Raw genomic sequence first — 21,166 nt, forward strand, 5'->3', positions numbered from 1 at the left:
GCTTGAAAAGTTCTTTCAAGGGGTCCAAGGAATTAAAAGCGTAACACGTATAAAACCAACATACTTGTAATTCTTCAATTTTAGAAAAACAGGCACATTATACTTGCTTTTATGTAAAACCATACATTCCACATCATAAAAAGCTACAAAACCCTTTTGAATCATTGGACAAAAACTGAAAAGAGAAGCACCTTTGATGCAGTAACAGAATACAAGTAGGATCAAAAACCAACAAAATCCCAGCCTCACTGAAGTCACAAGGCACAGAACCTTTCTTCCTCTACATATAAAACAGGGACAGATAATTCTCCTCTATTCCATAGGTAGCCTTACTCATATACGAGAAGCATCTTCAAGCCCTTCTATAGAAGGCAATGCAGAAGTCTAAGAATCCAAACTTTAAAGTACTGAATGAATACTTATAATGGCAAAAGTAAGAGCAAGAGCATTGGTAAGTTTCTGAAGCCCCTTGTCTATTTCTGTTTCTTTGTTTCCAAACACAGATGTTTTTACTGAAGCAGTAAAATATAGCCAATTTAACAACTGGAACAATATAGCCAACGCACAATTCAATACACCACCTTCATTTTTCAAAAAGCAACTATGTCTAAAACATAAAAAGGTAAACACAATGAAGTTGTGAGTCGCAAAACCACTCTGTGATTGATTACTGATCTCCTAAACTTGCAAACCTAAGAATTAAAGTAGCAGCAGCAGCCTCAAGAAAATACACTTTATAATATCTGCCACACAAGTATAAAACAAAACAACTGAATTAAGAAAAACTGAAACTTCAGAAGTTTAAGACTACCCAGAAGGCAGAGAGGAGGTATGCATTTAAGAGGGGTGTGATATGTTATATGGCACTACATTCAGGGCAAGAAACGTTATCTATCCCGGACTTTCCCCTGTCATTGCAAGAGGGCACGCCAGTGAACCAAGGGCAAGCCCACCCGCACACAGTCAGCTGCCAGTGGGGTTGTGCCCAGTGCAGACAGGAGCCCTTCTGCACCCCACTGCACCAGCCCGGGCAGGAGCATGACCCAACAGAAGTGCACTGTTGACATCTGGTGGAGACACCACAAAATTAAAGGGACACCCCACCAGGCCTCAAACTTAGGGAAAAAACAAAAACAAAAACAAAACCACACACCACACAGACTGTTAGGCTTGGGCAACCCTTTTGCTAAAACATATAATAACCCACAGACAAGTCAGTAATTTCAAAGCATGAGAGCACAGATCAACTAACTGTACTTTAAAGAGCAGCCATCCCAACCTCAGGCGATAGTCCTCAGCCTCCAGTTGCAGATGTTACAGCCCAGCTTTATTTAACAGCTTCCTGCACACAGGAGGGCTGTGTCAGTTCTCAGTGCTAGACATGTTCCTGCAAAGAGCTAAAGAGACAGCAAACACTGCAAAGCTGCAGCACTTTGCTAGAAGAGCTAGCAGAGCAGAAGCTGCTCAATCCAGAACTTGCTGCCCACGCCTGGCAGACCAGACCAATGGGTGAAGCGTCTACTGCAGTGAAAAAGGAAGCAACCAGCTGCCCTGGTATTTGCCTTGCCTGTCTTGCTCGAGCAGGGGTTTGTGGGATAGTTAGGCTTTAAAGATTCAGTATTTCTTGTTACCTTCCTTAGCAACTGCTGGTTATTTACCCTTTTTCCTCTTTAAAGAAAACACATCATTTCTTAAGCCAACTGAAAATGAGAAAATTCAGTTTATAGCTTTCCGTATTTCTGAGGAAGGGTTTGAGCCAAGATTTTATTAATAATCCATGAACTTGGCTTTCACGATACAAAAAGTACTTCTTCCGTGCATTATCACTTATATACCATGACTTGTTAGCATTAAAAATATTTGCCAGAAGAAGGTAGTATCACAATACCACATTTTCATTTCCCTAACAACTCTCCATCTCTATTTATCCCAGCATGGCATGGTATTTTACTTCACAAAGTTAAATTTGTTGTGAGGAAAGGCAGAAAAGTGATAATGGATACCATCACTCACATGGACAGGTGAATCAATCTGCCAATGCTGGCAGTTGAATACTACGACCCAGAGTATTTCTATTCTACTCAATTCTGTTTCTCTAATTTCAACACTTTCCTACACTAATGTCAAGATGATATTTTTAAGTCTTAGAATCAGCAACACCATGCAAAAATTTTAGCATAGGGAAACACCATTGATAACACCATCAAGTGGAATGCAAGACCCTGCATGTTTCTGTGAAACGCACCTAGAAATATTATTGACCAAGATCAACAACAGCGTGGTTCTGCATTCGCTTAAAAAACAGTTCTCCATTCCTACAAAGGTAATTAAAAAGCTATACTGCTTATATAGCATAACAACATCTAAGTTGGGCAGGAAATCATTGTTGGTTTAGTTCCTACGTATTTTTCTACATAGCATAGCTACACTTACTACAAAGCAACAATTTCACAAGCATACCTATGTTAAGAAAATGCATTTAAGGAAGTACCAGGTTTTGTCAGTTTGCAAGAAACTACCAAAAGGAATACTAAAGAAAATTACATTTCAACATACCTTTCATAAACATAAATGCGTATAACAGATACTTAAGCGATAACATATTGCCATTTAAAATATTCTTACCTGCTCAGTTATTGAGCTTAAATCATTAGTAGATGAAAAATCTTCCTCTTCATTTTCAAAGAATTCATAGTAGTTCTCCAGAAGTCCCGCCATTATTCTGCTAACTATTTCTTGTTCTTTCAGATCCTCCACATCTGTGTAAATGCTAAGGATTTCAACACTGTTTTAGTTTCAAAATCTAAATCCAACTGTTTCCCCAAAGAACTCCTGTGAGTGACTTCTATGACTAAGGGCTACACTTCACACCATTATCCCTAATCCATTCTGAACACACAGAACTTTAAGTGTGTCTTCACACTAGTGCATTATAAAGCGTTATACTAGTTTATATTTAAAAGCAATGAAGTAACAAGTATTTAGTCAATTTTTCATGAGGAATATTTAAAATTCAAGTATTTTCCTGTAGAGAGGAAACCCCAGTATACGTTTGTACTTTAATAGCTTTCTCCCAGAACTGCTTTCTTGCTACAAATAGTAATCTTATACACTCTCAAAAATTTGAACTTCAGTATAATTACAGTAATGCAACAATCAAATCAGCGGTTTCTAACGCCATAGCTCACAGACAAGCTATTGTTTAAATCTGAGCAAAAATTGTACAACAGAACTGGGGGGGGGGGGAACGGACACACACAGAAAGAAAGATATTGCACAAAATATATTGTGTACTTGCTCCTGTTACTCCGGGACTAGGAAAGACTTTAGACTACAGATGTACATTGTCAAATTCACATAAAAAAACTGCACGAACTTTTATAACAAACTTACTGAAAAACATCTGGGCCAAAGACTGCAGCTAAAGAACTTGCCGACCAAATTTCTTCATGATGTGATGCTACATTAGCTAAAAATTTACACAGAAACTTTAACAAACTGTAATTAACAGGTGGAAGCTGCTGCAAGAGGAACCTCAACTTTCTTCCAAATTCATCTTCATTATTATAATCTGAAAAATGTAATAAAAATATTTTATTCACAGAAATAAAATATCCACTTTTTCACATTCGATATTGATCAACTTTTTCACTCTGACAACAATGACTTAACTGCTGAAGTACAACTAATTTGGTCAGACCACAGCCTAAAATGTCAGAATTTGACTTGCATTTCTTCGGTCTGAGATTATCATACTAAATTTCTCCATGGAAAAAGGAAAAAAAAAAACCACCACCCCAAACGCAAAAACTGAAGGGTCTAGCCCACGTATTTGAAGGGTACTTACAGTGATAGTACTTCCTAACAATCTATCTGTCCCAGCATCTCATCCTCTCATTTCAGTCTCTGGGTTAGTCTCTTCCTCTCTGATCTTTCCAAGAGAGGCTGCTAACTCATTTCCTATTCTGTCACTCTTCTTCAGTGATGTCAGAGGTTTGGAGGGGTGGTGAAGAGGCAGGGGAACATAAAAAAAACCCCTCCCCAGTCTTGGTTTCCATAGCACTGTACCACCAGATTACTTTCCCTAATGATAAATTAAACTATAAATTTAATTTCTTCTATGAAGCAGAAATTGATAACCTAAACCAATGATTTCCATCGTATTCTCCCCTGCAAGTCCAATCAGTAGTTTTCGGCATGTTTACCCCAATTAATGCTCACTCAAGTTTCTGATGACATAGGGCTACCTCCTCTGTATCCTTTCATTTTGCCACTGTTACATAACAATTGTTTTGCAGATGACCTCTAGAGACAGCAACAGCTCCAGAGATAGCAAGCTAACTTAAAAGCTAGTTAAATTCTCCCCATTTCAGACAAGCTACTTGGACACTTTTTCCTCTACAAGCATCCCATTCTCAACAGTCTACTTCCTTTTATAATACTTAACCCATGAATGCAAGCAACCTCAATGCAATCATCTTAACACATACTCAGCTTGAAGCTTGCTGATTCAATTTCAGACCTGAAAAAGGGTTGCCATAAAACTTCTTCATTCTCACCCTGCATTTAACTATACCCTTCATCAAAATATCTCTCCATAAATCTCATTTGTTACATTATCGGCCTTACAGGCAACAAGGTTCAAAGAGTTTACAACTGTTTGTACCTAAAAGAGAAATCCCACATAAAGGAAGAGAAATGTCAGGAAAGCAAAATGGGAGAAAAATTGATACTAACAGGCCTCCCCTTCTTTCTGAGGGGGAGGAAGTTTTCTCTTGAAAACTCTTCTCAGATCAGTTTGAAAGGGAAAAGGATGTTTGAAGATGATGAGCAGTCACTCTGCCTCTCTAGATGAGAGAACTGAGACATCCTAGTCCTTAATATCAAATCAAAGAAGTAAATTCCCTGTTGTGTATGTACAGTAATACCAAATAGTAACTGTGCAGGGCTTCACTTGCTCAGAAACAGTCAAACATCTACAGTATTTGAATATAAGTAACCAGGCACAGAAAAATAGTTCTCTCAACACAGTAACACAATAAAATGAATATATTATTGTTAGCTTTCACTCTAGAAACATGTTTAAGGAAACAGAACAGCAAAAGAGAACTTAAAAAAATACTTTCATAAAGTAGACCTTCCAAAAGAAAGCCAGCGAGAGGTGATAGTTTGTCCACATTGCACATATACATATAGATGTTGTCTAACCAATCTGTACTAAAACGTAGGTTCTAAACAACAGCCAGAGACCTATAGTGAGAATGTTCTTAGCTGTAACTGAAGTCCTCTGGCAGTAAACCATGGACACACACTTTTGGCCTAGCATATTGGGGTCAAATTCACACCTCAATGACTAAAATCACTTGCCACAAGGAACCACCATCAGGCCTGCATGGAACAAGCCTCAAAAGATGTATATAGGCCACACGCTGCTGTGTAACTAAGTTGTTTTGAGAACTAAGCTTACGATACGGAAGGCCTGCTGGTATTTTCCCTCTTCAGAAGTATCACATGGATCCAAAATTACTACCACCTTCTGCATTTCTGTAAGCAATTCCTCTACCTAAAATGCAGCTGATAGTGTAATTCTGGAAACTAACTGAGATATGTCTATCAGAGAGTCAAAACATCAAAAGCCAAAACCTGACTAGATGAAACCAAAACTCTAATTTTAGTATAAGAAACAACATTTAAAGGTTTATGTGTTTTGTTTTCCTTGGCACAGGTAACTTAAATCTTTCTGAAATCACTTTATTTTATACTTTAAAAAAGACAGTAAAGACAATAAGCTGCAAGTTTAAGTGAAGTGAACAACCCATACGTAAATCCTTCCACAACCATCTACTCAAAGACAAAAAACCCCACAATTTTCACACTATATTTTGCAAGTCATAGAAGGGAATTACACTGTCACATCAAGTGAACATACCTCAATCCCATTTCCAGTCCTAATAGATAACATTGCAAATCAAGGTGCATAGCAGTATTAGCTGAGCAACCAGCAGCTTTCTATATTACTGTCTTAACAATCCTTTTGTTATTTATCATCTTTTTCAGGAGGAGAGAAAAAAAACCAAACCCAAACAACAGTTTACTAGCTACTCAGGTCCAATGAACCATGACCTTAGCAACGCAAACCAAATAGCAGACATATCACTAATGAAACTCCCTATCCACTTCCGTTTCTCATTACTGCACAGGACACACAAACAAACAGAACTTCAGCCTTAACAAGCTTCTCTAGTCAGTAGCTTCCAAAAATTGTTTCCAGCACAAGACTATTTAGTGCCTCACACATCAGTGTTCAGCCTCTGCTCACCAGCTACCCAGGTAACCACATTCAAAGTTTCAGGATATACAGGCTAACAAGGGAAGAAAATGAAGCAGCTTCACGCTGCTGCAGATGACCCTCCAGTTCAGCACTTGGTAAATACAGCATAACAGCATATGAAAACAATGCTATACTCACTCATCCTACAAACCAATTCCCACTCTGAACAAACAGGACTAGCGCAAGCGTTATAAAGTTCTTACCAGGAATAAACTCAACAACAGAAAATTAAATCAAACAAAATCATGCATCTTACAAAGCAAAACAAGGCCAGCACTTGGAAAGAAGTACAAACTGACACTGGAAAATGAGCAACACTCCTGAAGAGCGACAATCAGCAAAACCATCAGTTATGTCACAGGGTGCGGAGCTCTGACATCAACGTACCCTGCAAGGACATTATTAATGTAGTGCTGCAAGACAAGCGTTTTTACTAGTCAAGTTATGAATCAATTCCAACACCACTCAACACAGCAGAGGCCAAAAGACCCAGGAGAGTGGTTACAGATAGACAAGTTGGGAATTAGTAAAGAAAATACTGTGCCAGCATATGGGTGTCAATGTGAAAGGGCAAGGTTTTGCAGTACTTGAAAAAAATATACTTAGCAACAACAATATGCTGATGACAGTTGTTTTTTTTTTTCCTCCTACAAATGAATTTTAAACTGAAAAAAATCCAGTGGAAGAACAAATATGACATGAGTATAGGGCTTGAGATCTCTCTAGTATACAAAAGCTTTAAGTGCCATGGAAGCACAGGCAGAGTAAGTGAAATTCAGAGGAAATAGAGAAACAGACAAAAGCACTCCCTAGCACTTTTAAAGCATCAGTGGTGGGAAATTGTCAAACAACTTTGACTCCAGTAGCTTTAACCAGTGTCCCACAAGAACATGGAATATTCAGAACTAACCAGCATGATATGTGGCAGCTTCACTATTTCCCTGCATGAGGGATAAACTGTCTTTGAACCCAGACTCAGTTGCCTAAAAAAAAAGACCTATTTATTTGGGTTTTGTGCTAAGGTATATTTGAATGCCTCCTGATACACACATTATTACACAGAACACCAAAGACACCCTCATGCCACTACAAATCTCAATTTAATACTGGTCTTTACTCTTAAAATAATAAAATAAAAACACTGAATCAAAAATAATTATTACCTTGAGAAAGTTGCATCAAATGTATGTGCAAACTGCCTGGGATAACTGGCTCTGGAAGTTCTTGAAGAAAAAATCTAAGAAGGCTAATAGCTGAGGGTACATCTGCTTCTTTAACCAGGTCCACATCTTCTCCATTATCATATCGTTGCCGAAGCCACTCCACTGTCTCAGCATTCCCATTGACTTGAAAAAGTCCTTCTTGTTCCAGACCCCCTGCGTTAGAAAGAAGTTGCAGAAATAAACTTTTAGATCTAGTATGGACAAATATATCAGAAAATACTGATAATCAGGTATGCACAATTCACATACTGAATGGACAACAGTTTTGCAAGACTTCCAGCAGTCCTTCCCAGCAAACACATTCTTATGCCCAGCTAACAATACAATAATAAGGTAAATGTTAGCAGTACCTAAACCACTCCATTTGCTGTGAAGTACCCTGCTGAGCTGCCTGCATTAGTGTTAGCTAGAGAACAGTGATAATCAAAGATAACAGAAGGAATAAAGAAAGGAAGTGTGTATCACCAAAAAAGAAAAAACCTCAACCAAATCACATCCAATTAAATATAAGTAACTTCAGAAAACAAGCACTCTTCAAAAAACACAATCTATTCTGCAAGAATAACAGCTAACTATATTAAAGTACAGCAAGATAATACATACCATGTTCCTCAATATAGTCCACAACATGGCGGACTATGAATGGAACCTCATTGTCTGGTTGCCCTTCTTGCTGCAGCTCATCAAGTGGAATTCCAAATATTTTGTTAGCAAGAACAGAGTTGCAGTTACTCAAGGAAGGGGAGGAGCTCTTCCTCATATCTTTTTGCAGCCAAAAATCAAAGCTGTCTTTTCTGTCAAATAAGAGGAATTAAAACCAAAAATCATACTTCAGTGTACACTGTTGAATGCATTGATCTGTAACACCATGTGTTTTAATTACCTAATGCAAATACTCTCCAGTCTCTCTCAATCAGTTCACCGATTTAATGAAAAGTTCTGTAATGACTCCAAATACAGCTAACTAGATAAATGACTATTACCAAGGTGTTCTGTTCAATCCTCAACAGAGGAGTGAGAAAAACATATACAGCAGCAAGGAAAATTCAGAAAATTCTAGTTACAACATCGTCACTTAAATTCTAAGGTACTTTGGGAGACCTAGATTTTTCATTACATTTTCTGACAGTATTTATCAGTCAGGCTTTGAAAATCCAACACGAAAGCCTCTCAAGAGGAAATGAAACTAGTACCAAACCAAAACCCCAAGTTTTAGTTACATGAAATGATTAAGTATTTTGTGATACACAACTGCACTGCAATCAACTTCTAATATATTTGGCATTTGCTGGTCTAAACAATAAAGCTTTCAACACCTGCATCAAATTAAAAATTTTACTGAACGTAAAACCCCCGAAACTAGTTTCTAGATGCTCAGTGATACCATTCTTCCTATCATGCAAAACCTCAAGCTTTACTTACAAGCCTTTGCTTGATAAAGGATCTAGATAGATAACAAAGGTATTACCAAAGGCAGCATAAGTCACTCAGTTAAACTGTTACCCTGTCAAAACCAAAATATTTCTTCTAGCAAACAAAAAATGTCTTTTCAAAATAAATAATTAAAAACACAACCCATACTTGCTTAAATGCAAGCAATCACTTTCACAGAGGATGGCACAAAGAACATGAAGTACATACATAGTCAAAGCACTGCAACCAAACTTAATTCTCTGTTCACTAATGGATTGATAAATCCTAATAGATTAGAGATACCGAAATCCATACATCCTTTTTTTTCCCTATAGCCTGAGTAAAGTAGTTTAAGAAACTTACCTCAGAGTACTTAAACAGCCGAGTTTGAAAAACGTTTTCTGCGCCAGCTGCCCTCACTGACCAAGCATTCTTTTGTCATTTATGGTTGTTTAAGATTATGGCAAAAGATCAGCCTGTAGTTCCTCATTGAAGAATAGCAGAACTCGATCAGTACTTCAGCAGTTAATCTGAAAGTAAGGAAAATATTATTAGACCATAAAGTTTTCAACAGTTTTAAACTCAGTCACAAGTCTAAACATCACGTTTGAGGAATTCTCCTTGTCAAATCATCAGTTTCTTGCTCTGAACAAGAAAGCATAAAGACCACATTAGCAGGGCTCACGGGAGAGCACGCAAAAAAGCAAATCCCCTTTTTCACTTAGGAGTTAAACAAACTTAAAGCAGAAGTTAGCATGGGACATCTAAGCCTTAACAGTTACGAAATAATTTTCAGACTCATTCATTCTTCTTCCAAAGGATCACAAAGGGCTAAGTATGTTAGACAGAAGTGTTCTATAGAACCTACCGTACTAAAACATTTAGTGGTTATAAAATTCTTAGGGGGATCTCAGGCACTGGTTTACCACACCATCTTTAAATGGCACGACCAAAAACAAAGTCCTAACTAAGGAACATAGTCAACCAGTTTTCAGTGGCACAGATCACCTTTTCTAGAAAGTTGATTATGTGTCCTAACTGCCAGTTCAAAGTCCAAATGATCATCAGATATGGATACAGGAAGCAGCATCCCCAAATCAGATTCCCTAGAACCACCCACATTTTTGCCTCTTCTTAGAATCCCAGTTATCTGGACATTTTTCACGTTCTCAGCTCTCAAAATAGCTATGGACCACAGCAATGCCCTTTTTGGTTTTCTGCAGTACTTAAAATTTAAATTGCAGCTTCGTGACACAGCAGACCTGACTTAATGTCCAGATACAGTCAAAGGGTCATCTCAGTCTCTTGGTCTCACCCATTACCTGTTGTAATTAAATTCAAGCAACTGTAATTGTGCAAAACTAGCTTGCAACATACACGTACGCACACAAACACAACACACATCACCAAAATGAGACAATGAAAAGGCTTTCCTTGGCTTTAAAGTATACGTACTGAAACCTTCTGTTTCTAATTTGAGAAAGATAGGAGAATTCAGCTGACACACTTGAGAAAAGTACCTTCCCTCTCTTTGTTCCTCTACACTGGCTCTTCCTTCTATGCATCAGGACAAATCAACTTCATCTTCACTTTCAAAGTCCTGACAACCTACTCCTCTCTCATTTCAGTACCAAAATGCCAGTCCATTCATCAGCCTATGACACCAGGAATCCAGAGTCCTTCCAATAGTTTGAATAAATAATGTTTTCCTGCTCACAATCCTCCCCAAACTGCACCCAGGTGTTAAGGGAGCTGGCTATAAGCTCTATACAAGACTGCTTCATCCTCCTCAAAGTTTTCTTGCATTGAGGCCTAGAGGAAAAAATATTTCAGGCTTACAAGTGTTTAAATCTTTGCCTATTGATGTAAGCAATACTGACCAATCTTCTTTCCTGGTCTTTGTCATCTGTCTCTATCTATTGTCTTGTATTACACACAGGTTGTAAATCTGTTATGTGCCTCGCACAAGTGGATCCTGGTCTGAGATCAGGACTCCAGGTGAGCTGACAACAGAAAATGAAGGGTTATATGGCAGTCAAAAGGCTTTACTTTTCTTTTTTTAACCAATCATGTTAAATATCTGTCACTGTGTATTCTTGGTTACTAAAAGATCCTGCCAGATTTCAACAGTGAAGCAGTCGCAATTCATGACTCTCCTATAATTTATGAAGACACTGCCCAGCCATTTTCCTTATTATTTTGGTATTTTAAGTGATAGTCAACACAATCTTTGCATGCAAGTAGATTTCAATCAATCCCAATATATCATGCAATTTTTTCAATATGAAGATGCACACAGTCTATTTTCTCAACTTCTCCCAAAGTCAACCTATCCACAATGAACCAGAAAGACTCACATTAGCCAAGTGTGGGGTTAATGGCAGCTGGGGAAAAAAAAAAAATCTTTGATGGATCTGCCACAATGCTTCAGGCTGCCTTGCTAAAACAAACAAACAAACCTTCAAAACAAACATCACCTAATAAAAAGAGCAAATTAGAAGCAACCACTTCTTTATAATTCAGCACCAAATGAACAATCTTGAGGTCCAGTTTCCTTAGCAAAGATAACTCTGTGCTTAGTTAGCTGACATAAAAGCATTGCCATTTTTACCAGGTGCTGCAGACAAATAAGCTACCTGAATATTCACTTCGTTCAGGAGACATGAAAAAAAGAAAAAAAGACTTCCATTTTAACTAGTTTGGCAACGTAACAATGAAGTTGAAACAGTCTGGTTGTCTCATTGTTAGAGCAAAACCGGATTTACAACCCAAGCTTACACTTTAAACGAAGTTTTATATGGCTTATCATCACCTAGAAAAATTAGTGAAAGCCTAATTTTCACCCTCTCAGATACATACATCCTTATATACACACACTTCAATTTATCATTATACACACCAATTTCTTTTCAGAGCATTTAAGTCTTTTGCCTTCTAGTAGAGGCTTTGGTGTAACCTTCACGGGCTGTGATACAATGCATTTGATATTTACCAAGTCCAGAAAAAGCCAGAAACTTTAAAAAAGTTATCTGACTTCCAGCGAGTTTTATTTCCTGTTTTTTCCAACATTGTAAAACTGAAGGATAGGCTCAGAAACTGTTAAAAATTAAATATTGTATCTCCACTTTTTGTATTGATCAACAGCTTTCCCACTTGCCCTCCCTTAACTCAGGATGTATACCACTTCAATGCAGACACATATGAAAACTAGGACAAGATATATAACCTTCAGAATTATTTCTAGAGTCTTTTACAAATACTAAGCAATACTGGGGGGGTGTATTTATTTATTTATTTTTGCCACTATCAAACAGCTCAGAAAACAGCAGCTGATCCATTCAATCAACTATTCCTACTTCTGTCCATATTATCCTGGCCCTTTTGAACATGTGCTTCCCCCTTCCAATTTCACAACCTACATGCTTCAAAAGTCCTATCAGGAAAAACACAATAACTAAAAACAAAAAAACCTCACACACCCCAAAACAAAAACCAACTAGCTTGTGCTTTATTATAAATATTCTGGTTGCATCTTTCTCAATCTACCTTCCCCCCTTGTTACTACAAACATTTACAAAGATCCCCTAAGCTACAATAACATTCTACAAAACTGAACTGCAGAAAACTGAAAACACACCTTACTGTGACCACGCACTACACCAGATTTTTACAAGAGGCTGAAAAAACCCCATACTATGTCCTATGCAACATCTCGAGCCCAAGCATCTTAAATGAGGGTAAAACACCAAGTTTCATTCTATGCTGCATATTTCAGTGCTCTCAAATGTTATTTAAAAAAAATAAAATAAATCTGGTTTGGGGGAGTTGTTTGTTGGTTTTTTGGGGGGGGTTGTGTTTGTTTTTTTTAAATAGGGCACATACTTCATCAAGTCTACTGGGAAAACAGCACCACGAGTTTCATTTTGCCATCATAATAGCACTCACTTATCTTGGCAACTAGAGAAGTATTCACACCCACATATGAAATGCCACTAAAGAAAAGACAGAATACATGGCTAACTGTTAGTATTTGAGGAATACATATGAAAGTTTAGACCTAAATTTAGTTCAGCTTCTACATTACTGGCTGAACTACAAATATATGGGTGTCATTTTAAATTAAAGTTCTCAGGGCTCCACCGCCTTTCCTTAAAACAAAGGAGTGAAACAACAAGAAGTAAAAATAAAATAAACAAAAAGGCTACAAACTGAAACCATGCCATAGGAATGAAAACATTAATTCTGCATGTAGAATTTCTGCCACAAGTCTCAACTATTTAAGCAATTCTTTTATTTGCTTGTTTTATCTAGCAAGAAATTCGTATCGTCTGTGAAGCCAAAACCAAAGCTAACAGTGACTGCCGTTCTGCTCTATTTTTAATATATTATTTGTGGGATTAGCAGACATCATCAGCAATTTCTTTATAACATATAAAAAGTAAAAACTAAATGTAAGATTTTTAGATAGGAAAAAAAAGTGTTATAGGGCAAGAAAATCGCTTGCCCCTGCTTCTCAGGAAATACACCTCAAGTTTAGACTTTGGCTTTTTCAGTCCACAGTGCTGTTATCCTGTGAGCCACCCACACGCCTGCACACAGGGTCCTAACAGAACACGTACACATCCTGCAGTACAAAGAGGATCAATGCTCATCTTCTGCCATACAAGGATGTCTATTTACAAATAATATTCCACAAAAACATTAAGGTCTCTCAAAAAAACTAGGTTTTAATTTCGTACTCTATATTTGATAAATAAGAAGAATGTATTATGTTACTTATATGACTTACTTATAACTAGACAAAATCTGTGTTGTCCCTCTGGATGCATGTAGTAAACATACTTTTAAATCCAAATAAAGAATTATTTTTTTACCTATGTTTGAAACGTTCAAAGTTATAACAGACTTTAAGAATTTCAAAATGATGGCCTAAACTTATGACATAGATTCCAACTTGGAATCGCAGCAGCTTTCCTCATGCAATGACATCATCCAGAGCCAGCTGCCAGGTGTGAGCATGAGCAAGAAGACTTGCCTGGGAAACTTCTGTACCAGCTCACTGTGGAACATATAGCCCCATTTGGCAACTGCTGTACTACACACTATTTAATTTATGTTTTAAAAAATTGCTCTTAAGTTTTATCAAGATAAAAGGAAGGAAACAGATTTTTTTTTTAATGTAATACCATGATCATAACAACTGACACAAACTGATGATTTTTATGCCATTTGTATACTCAAATTACTGTTAGCATTCGCAATGGATGAAATGCTTCTGGGCAGAAGAGCCTTTGCTCATCTGATTTTCAGCTCTTGTTCAGCTACCAAGTAAAAACATAGTGTTTTGCTCATTTAAATTAACCCAGTCAAAATTGAAAAGATGGCCAGGTTGAGGCAGGGGACACAGCTTTGAGGAAAACAAAAAAACCTCCCAAAACTGGGGAGGGGGGGTGTGTGTGTGTGTGTGTGTGGTGGAACCCACCCCAAGCTTTAAGCAAACAAACAGAACACTACCACAAACTCAGGACACAGAAAAGGACAAAGGATACTTGTCTCAAGAGCAGAGTTAAGAGCATGCAGAGCTGTGCAAGTGCTTGAATATTAAGAGATACAGAATATCCTCCATGTAAAAAGAATAATCAATTTTAAAGCTACATTTAAGTACTCATTAATATATTTGAGTAGTCAAAACAAAATTTTTTCAAAGAAAGAAGCTTTAAAACCAGCAAGATTAGCTTAAAATACATTCTTAAAGGAAGATTTCCTCTTTTTGACTGTCAGTGAAATCAGCTATTGAAAGGCATTTTAGTCAAAAGTCTGGACTGGCAATTTAGACAATTGGGCTCAATTATTATTTTAAAATTAGCAAGCTGGTCTTTTTAAGAATACATTCCCCGTCCCCATAAAGGGATAATGTTTTAAAATAACTACAGAATTTAACTTGCGGTGTTGAAGGAAACCATGTTAGAATAAATGTCTTTTCAAGCAGATGCGACTTCCCTGCTCCCCTCCTTTCTCAGTACGGTTATTAACTCTTCACTGACATGTTTGTTTTCTGGTTAAATAGGAATCAAAAGGAAACAAGCTTGTTGCAGTTTTGCACACAATCACAAAAGGAGTCAGAAGCAGCATGCAACAACAGCTCTTTAATTAATAAGCTCACTACTTGCACGGATGTGCCTTCACATGTGTACTCACACACACAGGACCTCAAATAAATTAGCCGAAATTCTCCATCATCTGCCACCAGCCCTTCTAAGACAGCCTCAGAAAATACCCAACTGACAAAATACTGGTTATACTAACAAAGCAAATAAAAGCACAAAAAAATTACAACATCAGAGTTAGTAGACTGCAACTGTAATGCAATTTTTGTTTCCTGGAAATGCAGTAGCAAGCCTTCTAATTTACAAATTAGAACAATTCAAATTAAGCCTTACGTCCTTACCACGGAAGAAAGCAGCAAAACAACTCATGAAAGCTCCTCTGAAAAAGCTATTGCTAAAACTGGTAGAATTTTGGATTTTATTTGTAAAATTTACAAGCCAAGAAACTATAGTACTGACTACTACTTATTTTCCAGTCATTAAAGTTTAGTCTATATTTTCAGCTGACAGAACCTGATTACACTTTCTCTGAAAAAGCCCGTCATCAAATACAGATCTTTACAACAGGCTTTCTTTAGACTAAATGCAAAATTTAGGAAAAAACCCTACAAAACTTCGAATTTTAAGCAGCAAATTAAGCATTTAGCAACTGTATTGCAATAACATTAGTAAAGCCTCAAATACAGTGACGATTTAAGCAACGTTCCAAAATTCCAAAAATTTTAAAAGAGCAAGCTGAGAGATCAAGGAAATCTGTTAGCTGATTTTCAAGTGTTTTGATATGCAAAGATAACATTCTATATTCACTTACTAGATAAAATCCAAAGGCTTTTTAACAGCATTACAGCAACTCATAATCCTTCTACAACTACATTGTAGCAAGAGGAATTAAATAAAACCATCAGCGATACCAGAAAAAAAGTAGATGTTTGCTCATTGCTTCACACCCACCACTGAACACTGCCAGATTTGCTCTCAGCTGCTGCTGCCAGTGCACATGTGCAGAATTATAAAGAAACTTCCTGCTCGCACAGATCCCATCACATTCTTAACAACAGTAGTTAATAAATAAAAAGGCTTTTGTATCTTGTGTAACAGCTAATTATATTCACCCTACTTGCCTCCCCCCAGAGTAAAGCTGTGCTCCACCAACCACACACATATAACTGCCACTACATCAGCTAATACAGAACTTAAGTGCAATGGCATTATAAAAGTACAGTAAGGTAACAGACAGGAAGAAATTGTCAGTAAAACTATGCAACTTGAGAGGTTCACATTATAAAACCAAAGCAGCTAACAAATGTCACTGATGTTAAGACAGACTTTGGAACAGAAATCAAGCTACCTCAGAGACACCAAAAAAGCAAACTATAAATATATAATGAACTTAATTTATTATACATAAGTTATCCTATTACATACATTTATCATCAGCTTGTTCCTCCCCCTCCCAAACAGGTAGGCAGAAATACTCACTGGAACTCAGAACGTTACAGAATGTAATACATAGCCCATTCGCTACAGAAACACTGCCTCTGTCATTAACGATGACCACGTGCCACCAAAATAAAGGGACAGTCTTAACATCCCCACTGAAGGAATAAGGCATTTCAATGAAGTGTTCAACTCTGTAGCAATGACTCTTTGAATTGCAGGGGAAGGGGGGCAAAAAAGAGAAAAAATAAAGAAGAAAAAAAAAAAGAGAGGACTGTTAATGAGGTCTCCTCCACAACCAATTCTTATCACAACTTGATCATGACCAAATTTGAAGATACCACCAGAAATCACAAGGTTAGAAATTACACTGCAGGCTAAAATTAAGTAACCTGACTACATTAAAAGAGTGACAAGACAACAAAATATTTAACAAAACACGAAGTTCAGCAAAAAGGGGAAAAAACCTTTCAAATATACACACTTAAAAAAAGAGTATAAAGGAAGAAAGAACCACATTCATAAGATTCAGCTCTCATAATTCCAATTTTGTCCAAGCGTTATTATCCTACACAGCTGAGCACAAATTTTCATCCTGAACACACTGCAGGGAGCACTGAACAGAAGAGACGTATGAAGAGAGCAGCTAGCGAGACTGGAACCTGGACAATCAATTCAGGGTTCCCCCCAGATACTCTGCTCTGATTGAGCAGCTGCCCCACCCAAATGTCCTTACAAATATCCAGAGTGAAGAAAATAAACCATTTAAATATCTCAATATAAAAAAGGCTCTGCAACCACAGCCTTTGTTACAAGCTGTTTGAACACAAACATAATGCAGTAACTTTATTTTAAGCTCAAGTTTGTCATATTTTTCTTCTTTTAAGACAAATACACAGGATATAATTTCACACATTCACAGGTGAGAAACCATAAGAGCAGAATTGTTTGTTACTATCACAACAGAACTATTCATTTCACTATAATCAGAACATGGTCCTAGACCCAGCTGCAAAATATTACCCATTTCTTGTACTGAATGACTCCACCAATATGTTGGAAACATAGCAGGTTTTCAGCACCATAATCACCTTCTAAACTATGTTTTTTAAGACTTAAAAACAAATCAGCTCTACCAAAAAAAAAAAAAAAAAGCCTGGCAGAAGATGCAGTAACAAATACATTATCTTATAGGCTGCAAGAATACACGGAATTCATCTGAATCGACTGAACTTTCACAAATCCCAACAGTTGGCTATGAAGCCAGTACAAAACTACAAAACCAAATGTGAATTTACTAAAGCCTTGAGAGAGCTAGTCATCATTCTCAAACAAAGCTTTTGCAGGTAAAATTTATAACTTACAGAAAATAATAGTCAGCAAAAGACTCAAAAATGAATTGCCAAATTTTACTAACTTTCCAGGGAGCAATGCAAAATTCTTGTATTCTCTGCCCGAACACAATTTTGAGATGAGACATACTGATACTGCTGAATAACTGATATATCAGTCACTTTAAAAACTGCATGACAAGTCACAAATCTCCCTCTTTCAGAGCTCTTCATAGAGGATTTAATATTCCTTCAATTCTATATCTCCTCCTCAGATGTTTTGGATAAAGTGTTATTTTTTTGGTTCCTAAGTAACAGTCCTCACATCTGAAATGATTAATAAATATAGAACTGGGTCTGCAATACAGGGAAAAAAGTCAAAAGGTTTACCATCTTTCATCCTCACAGACCCAAATACTGAATTGCCCTGCAAGATGTCAATTCACACTCATCCCAATGGCTATTAGATTTTTGTTTTGTGTGCTAACATGGCAGCAAAAAATAATCTGGTGTTATGCACAGAATTTAAGGACAACTTGAAGGCATTCTCTTACCGACATGACTTCCTCTTCCTTAGAGCCACAGCTTCTTTTCGCGGGGTGGGGGGGGAGCAAAACAACAACCAAAAAAACAAAATACAAACTAAAAAAAATCACCTCCGACTTGGCAGGTTTTACTCACTTTCTAATGAGCCCTAGAAAAGGGCATCACTGCTGAGCTATAAACATTTGACCAGAGATCAAAAGGTTGACTATTTGAAAAGGAAAAAAACACCACAAAAAGCCTTCACACACAGAAAGCAGGGCTTTCACGAAACTTAACTAATGTCTGTTCCAAACGCATGGAATATTTCTTCAGCCTCACCTGCTTCTGCAAACATGCTGTTATGTACATTAGAAAGAAAAGCTTCACTGCTTACACAGGTCTCATATTATGAGCCACACATAACAAATGTTAAATTAAGTCTTTTCATGAGCTGTTAGAATGTGTCCTCCAATGATACAAGCAGCCCATACAACAAGAGCCGAAAACGACTAAGACTAAACACTATCATTTGCCAAACTCAGATGTTGTGCCATGTTGTCCACGTCAAAATTTGCAAGCATTAGAAATTATCAGGAGCTCCTCCTAGTTAACTTCTTTAAATGTAACCATGAAACACTCTACTTGATTGATTTTTCTAAAATCATACTATAAATTTCCAGTTTGATGCTTTCAAAACATTGAGATATTTAATTTGTTATTGTAACGTTGTCAAGAGAAGGAAAGGATCCTGATGGTGCTAGACAATGTACAAAATTCAGGAAAAAAAGATGTACAAAAAAGCAGGAAAAAGAGATTCTAAATACCTTCAAATCTATGCAACAAAGAAAATGTAAAGCAATTTACTAGTAATGAGCATTAAAAAAAATAACAAACGGGCTAACAGGACATATTGAATTTGTTATAATATAGGACAACAAACCAGCTTTTTCTTTTTTTTTATGCTGGCAGATTAAACTGCACAGAAGACAGAAAACCCTCGAACCTAAATGCTAATCCAGCTCAACAATTTATTCAAAAGTTTATTCATACTAACTATTCCATACCTGAGGACACTCAGGAATACATGCCTGAAAAAAAAAAAAAAACCTGTATAGGTTTTGAAATACTCAGTTTGGTTTTTTTAAACAGGCAAGAGTGATTAGGTGGTATTTACTTTCTTGATTTGTTACCTTTCCCCGCCCTGTTGTGCCTGACAGCAGTAACAAATTTTGTAAAAATTTAAAAATGCTGCCAGACCAAGGAACTTCAAGAGTAAGAGAACTGTGTTTTAAAAGTTCAAGTTGCAGTGTTTGATGGCAGGTTTTTTTGTTGCTGGTGGGTTTTTTTTTCCCAAGCTGGAAGAAGTACCCTAACACTGGAGCATCTCATGTTAAAGAAACTTTTTGGTAGTAAGAAGCACTTACACTCAAATGTTTAAATCCCTAAGGAGCTTCCAAGAACAATGGAAACCCACACTGACAGATTCCTCAGAAGATACATTTGCTCACAGGCTGGAGCGTTCAGTCCATAGCGTTCTTAATGCTAGCGTTGCCTTCGTATTCACAGAAGATTTAGCGACAACCCTTCTTTAACTTCTGGAACCAACTTTGCTGGCAGGGAGCTGCTAGGCTAACACTGTCAGCGTGCCAAGTCCCATCGCAGCGGGGGATAAGGCTGATCCACCGTGGGAGGAGGGAAGAGGCTCGGCAGACAACCCCTCTGGAAGAGCCCAGAACTGCCTGCTGGCTGTCAGGGCTGCCTCCAAGGTCCTACCGACACAAGTGCAACCTGGGAAATGAACGCACCACTTGACAGCTCCCTCCGAGAGCCTCTAGCAACTTCTGCACCACACCGCCCTGCAACACGCCCGGCTCCGCCACCTCTGCTGCCCAGACGAGGAAGTTCCCGCGCCCCTTATCAGCGCTGGTCCCAGAAGGTTCCTGAAGCCTGACGCGACACCCTCCCTGCCCCGCAAGCCGCCTCCAAAGCGGGGAGCCCGGGCCGGGCCGCAGCCCGCCGCCCCCCGCGGCAGAGGGGCGACCCCCCCACACCCCGTCCCGGCCCGCGCAGCCCCGCACATCGCGCATGCGCCCCGCAGCCCCTCACCGTTGCCGGGTGACTCGCCCTCCCCGCCGTCCTCAGCACCAGCAGCAGGTTCCTCCGCCTCTTCCTACCCCGGGGGCCGGCGCGGGCCTCTCCTCGTCGCTCCGCTCTCCTCGCAGGCCTCCTCCCTCGGCCGCCGCCGCCCCCGCCGTCTGCCGCGGCCGCCGCGCTGCCGACCCGGGCGCCGTCCGTCCCCAGAGCCGCTCCGTCGCTCGAGCGCGCCTCCGCGAGCGGGGGTCCCCAACGGTAGCGGCGGCAACTGGCGGAAGTGACGCGCTGACTGACAGGTGCAACGCGCGCCCCCTCCCTCGGGGTCACGTGCTGCGGGGCGGGGAAGGGTCGCCGGTGGCGCCGGGGCGGGGCGGCGCTGAGGGGAGCGGGCTCCCGCCGTTGGCGACGGCCGCCCTCAGGCCGGCGGCGAGGCACCGCTGCGGCGGCGCGCAGGCCCTGGGCGGGAAAAGCCGCCCGAGGAAGGGGGCTGGCGGCCGGGGGCAGTTTGGCGGGCCGAGCGGCCTGCCCTGGGCCGGTGGGGCCGCCCTCCGTTATGGCCCCGGGCTGCTCGGCTGCAGGAAGCCTCAAGCGCTGCCACACCGCACCCGGGAACAACGAGCAATGACGCAGGGATTAACTTTTTCCTCTTCTTCTTAACCTGACAGTGACTCAGCCATCTGCCTGCCTCGGCCCGTGCGTTCTCAG

General features: G+C 39.1%; 1 protein-coding gene across 3 annotated transcripts in view; it reads right to left on the reverse strand.

Annotated features, from left to right (window-relative positions):
- Positions 1-20,497, reverse strand: part of FAM13B (family with sequence similarity 13 member B) — a 51,496-nt gene extending 30,999 nt beyond the window's left edge. For all 3 annotated transcript variants that reach the window (XM_059825164.1, XM_059825165.1, XM_059825163.1), the window contains exons 1-6: positions 20,474-20,497; positions 9,331-9,497; positions 8,158-8,348; positions 7,495-7,707; positions 3,394-3,571; positions 2,626-2,770 (exon numbers count right to left, since the gene is read on the reverse strand). In XM_059825164.1, the coding sequence (XP_059681147.1) occupies positions 2,626-2,770; positions 3,394-3,571; positions 7,495-7,707; positions 8,158-8,314 (693 nt within the window). In that variant the 5' untranslated portion in view covers positions 8,315-8,348; positions 9,331-9,497; positions 20,474-20,497. The remainder of the gene's footprint in view (positions 1-2,625; positions 2,771-3,393; positions 3,572-7,494; positions 7,708-8,157; positions 8,349-9,330; positions 9,498-20,473) is intronic.
- Positions 20,498-21,166: the final 669 nt, after the last annotated feature.

Source organism: Gavia stellata, chromosome 16 (genome assembly GCF_030936135.1).
Source record: "Gavia stellata isolate bGavSte3 chromosome 16, bGavSte3.hap2, whole genome shotgun sequence".
Lineage (NCBI taxonomy): Eukaryota > Metazoa > Chordata > Aves > Gaviiformes > Gaviidae > Gavia > Gavia stellata.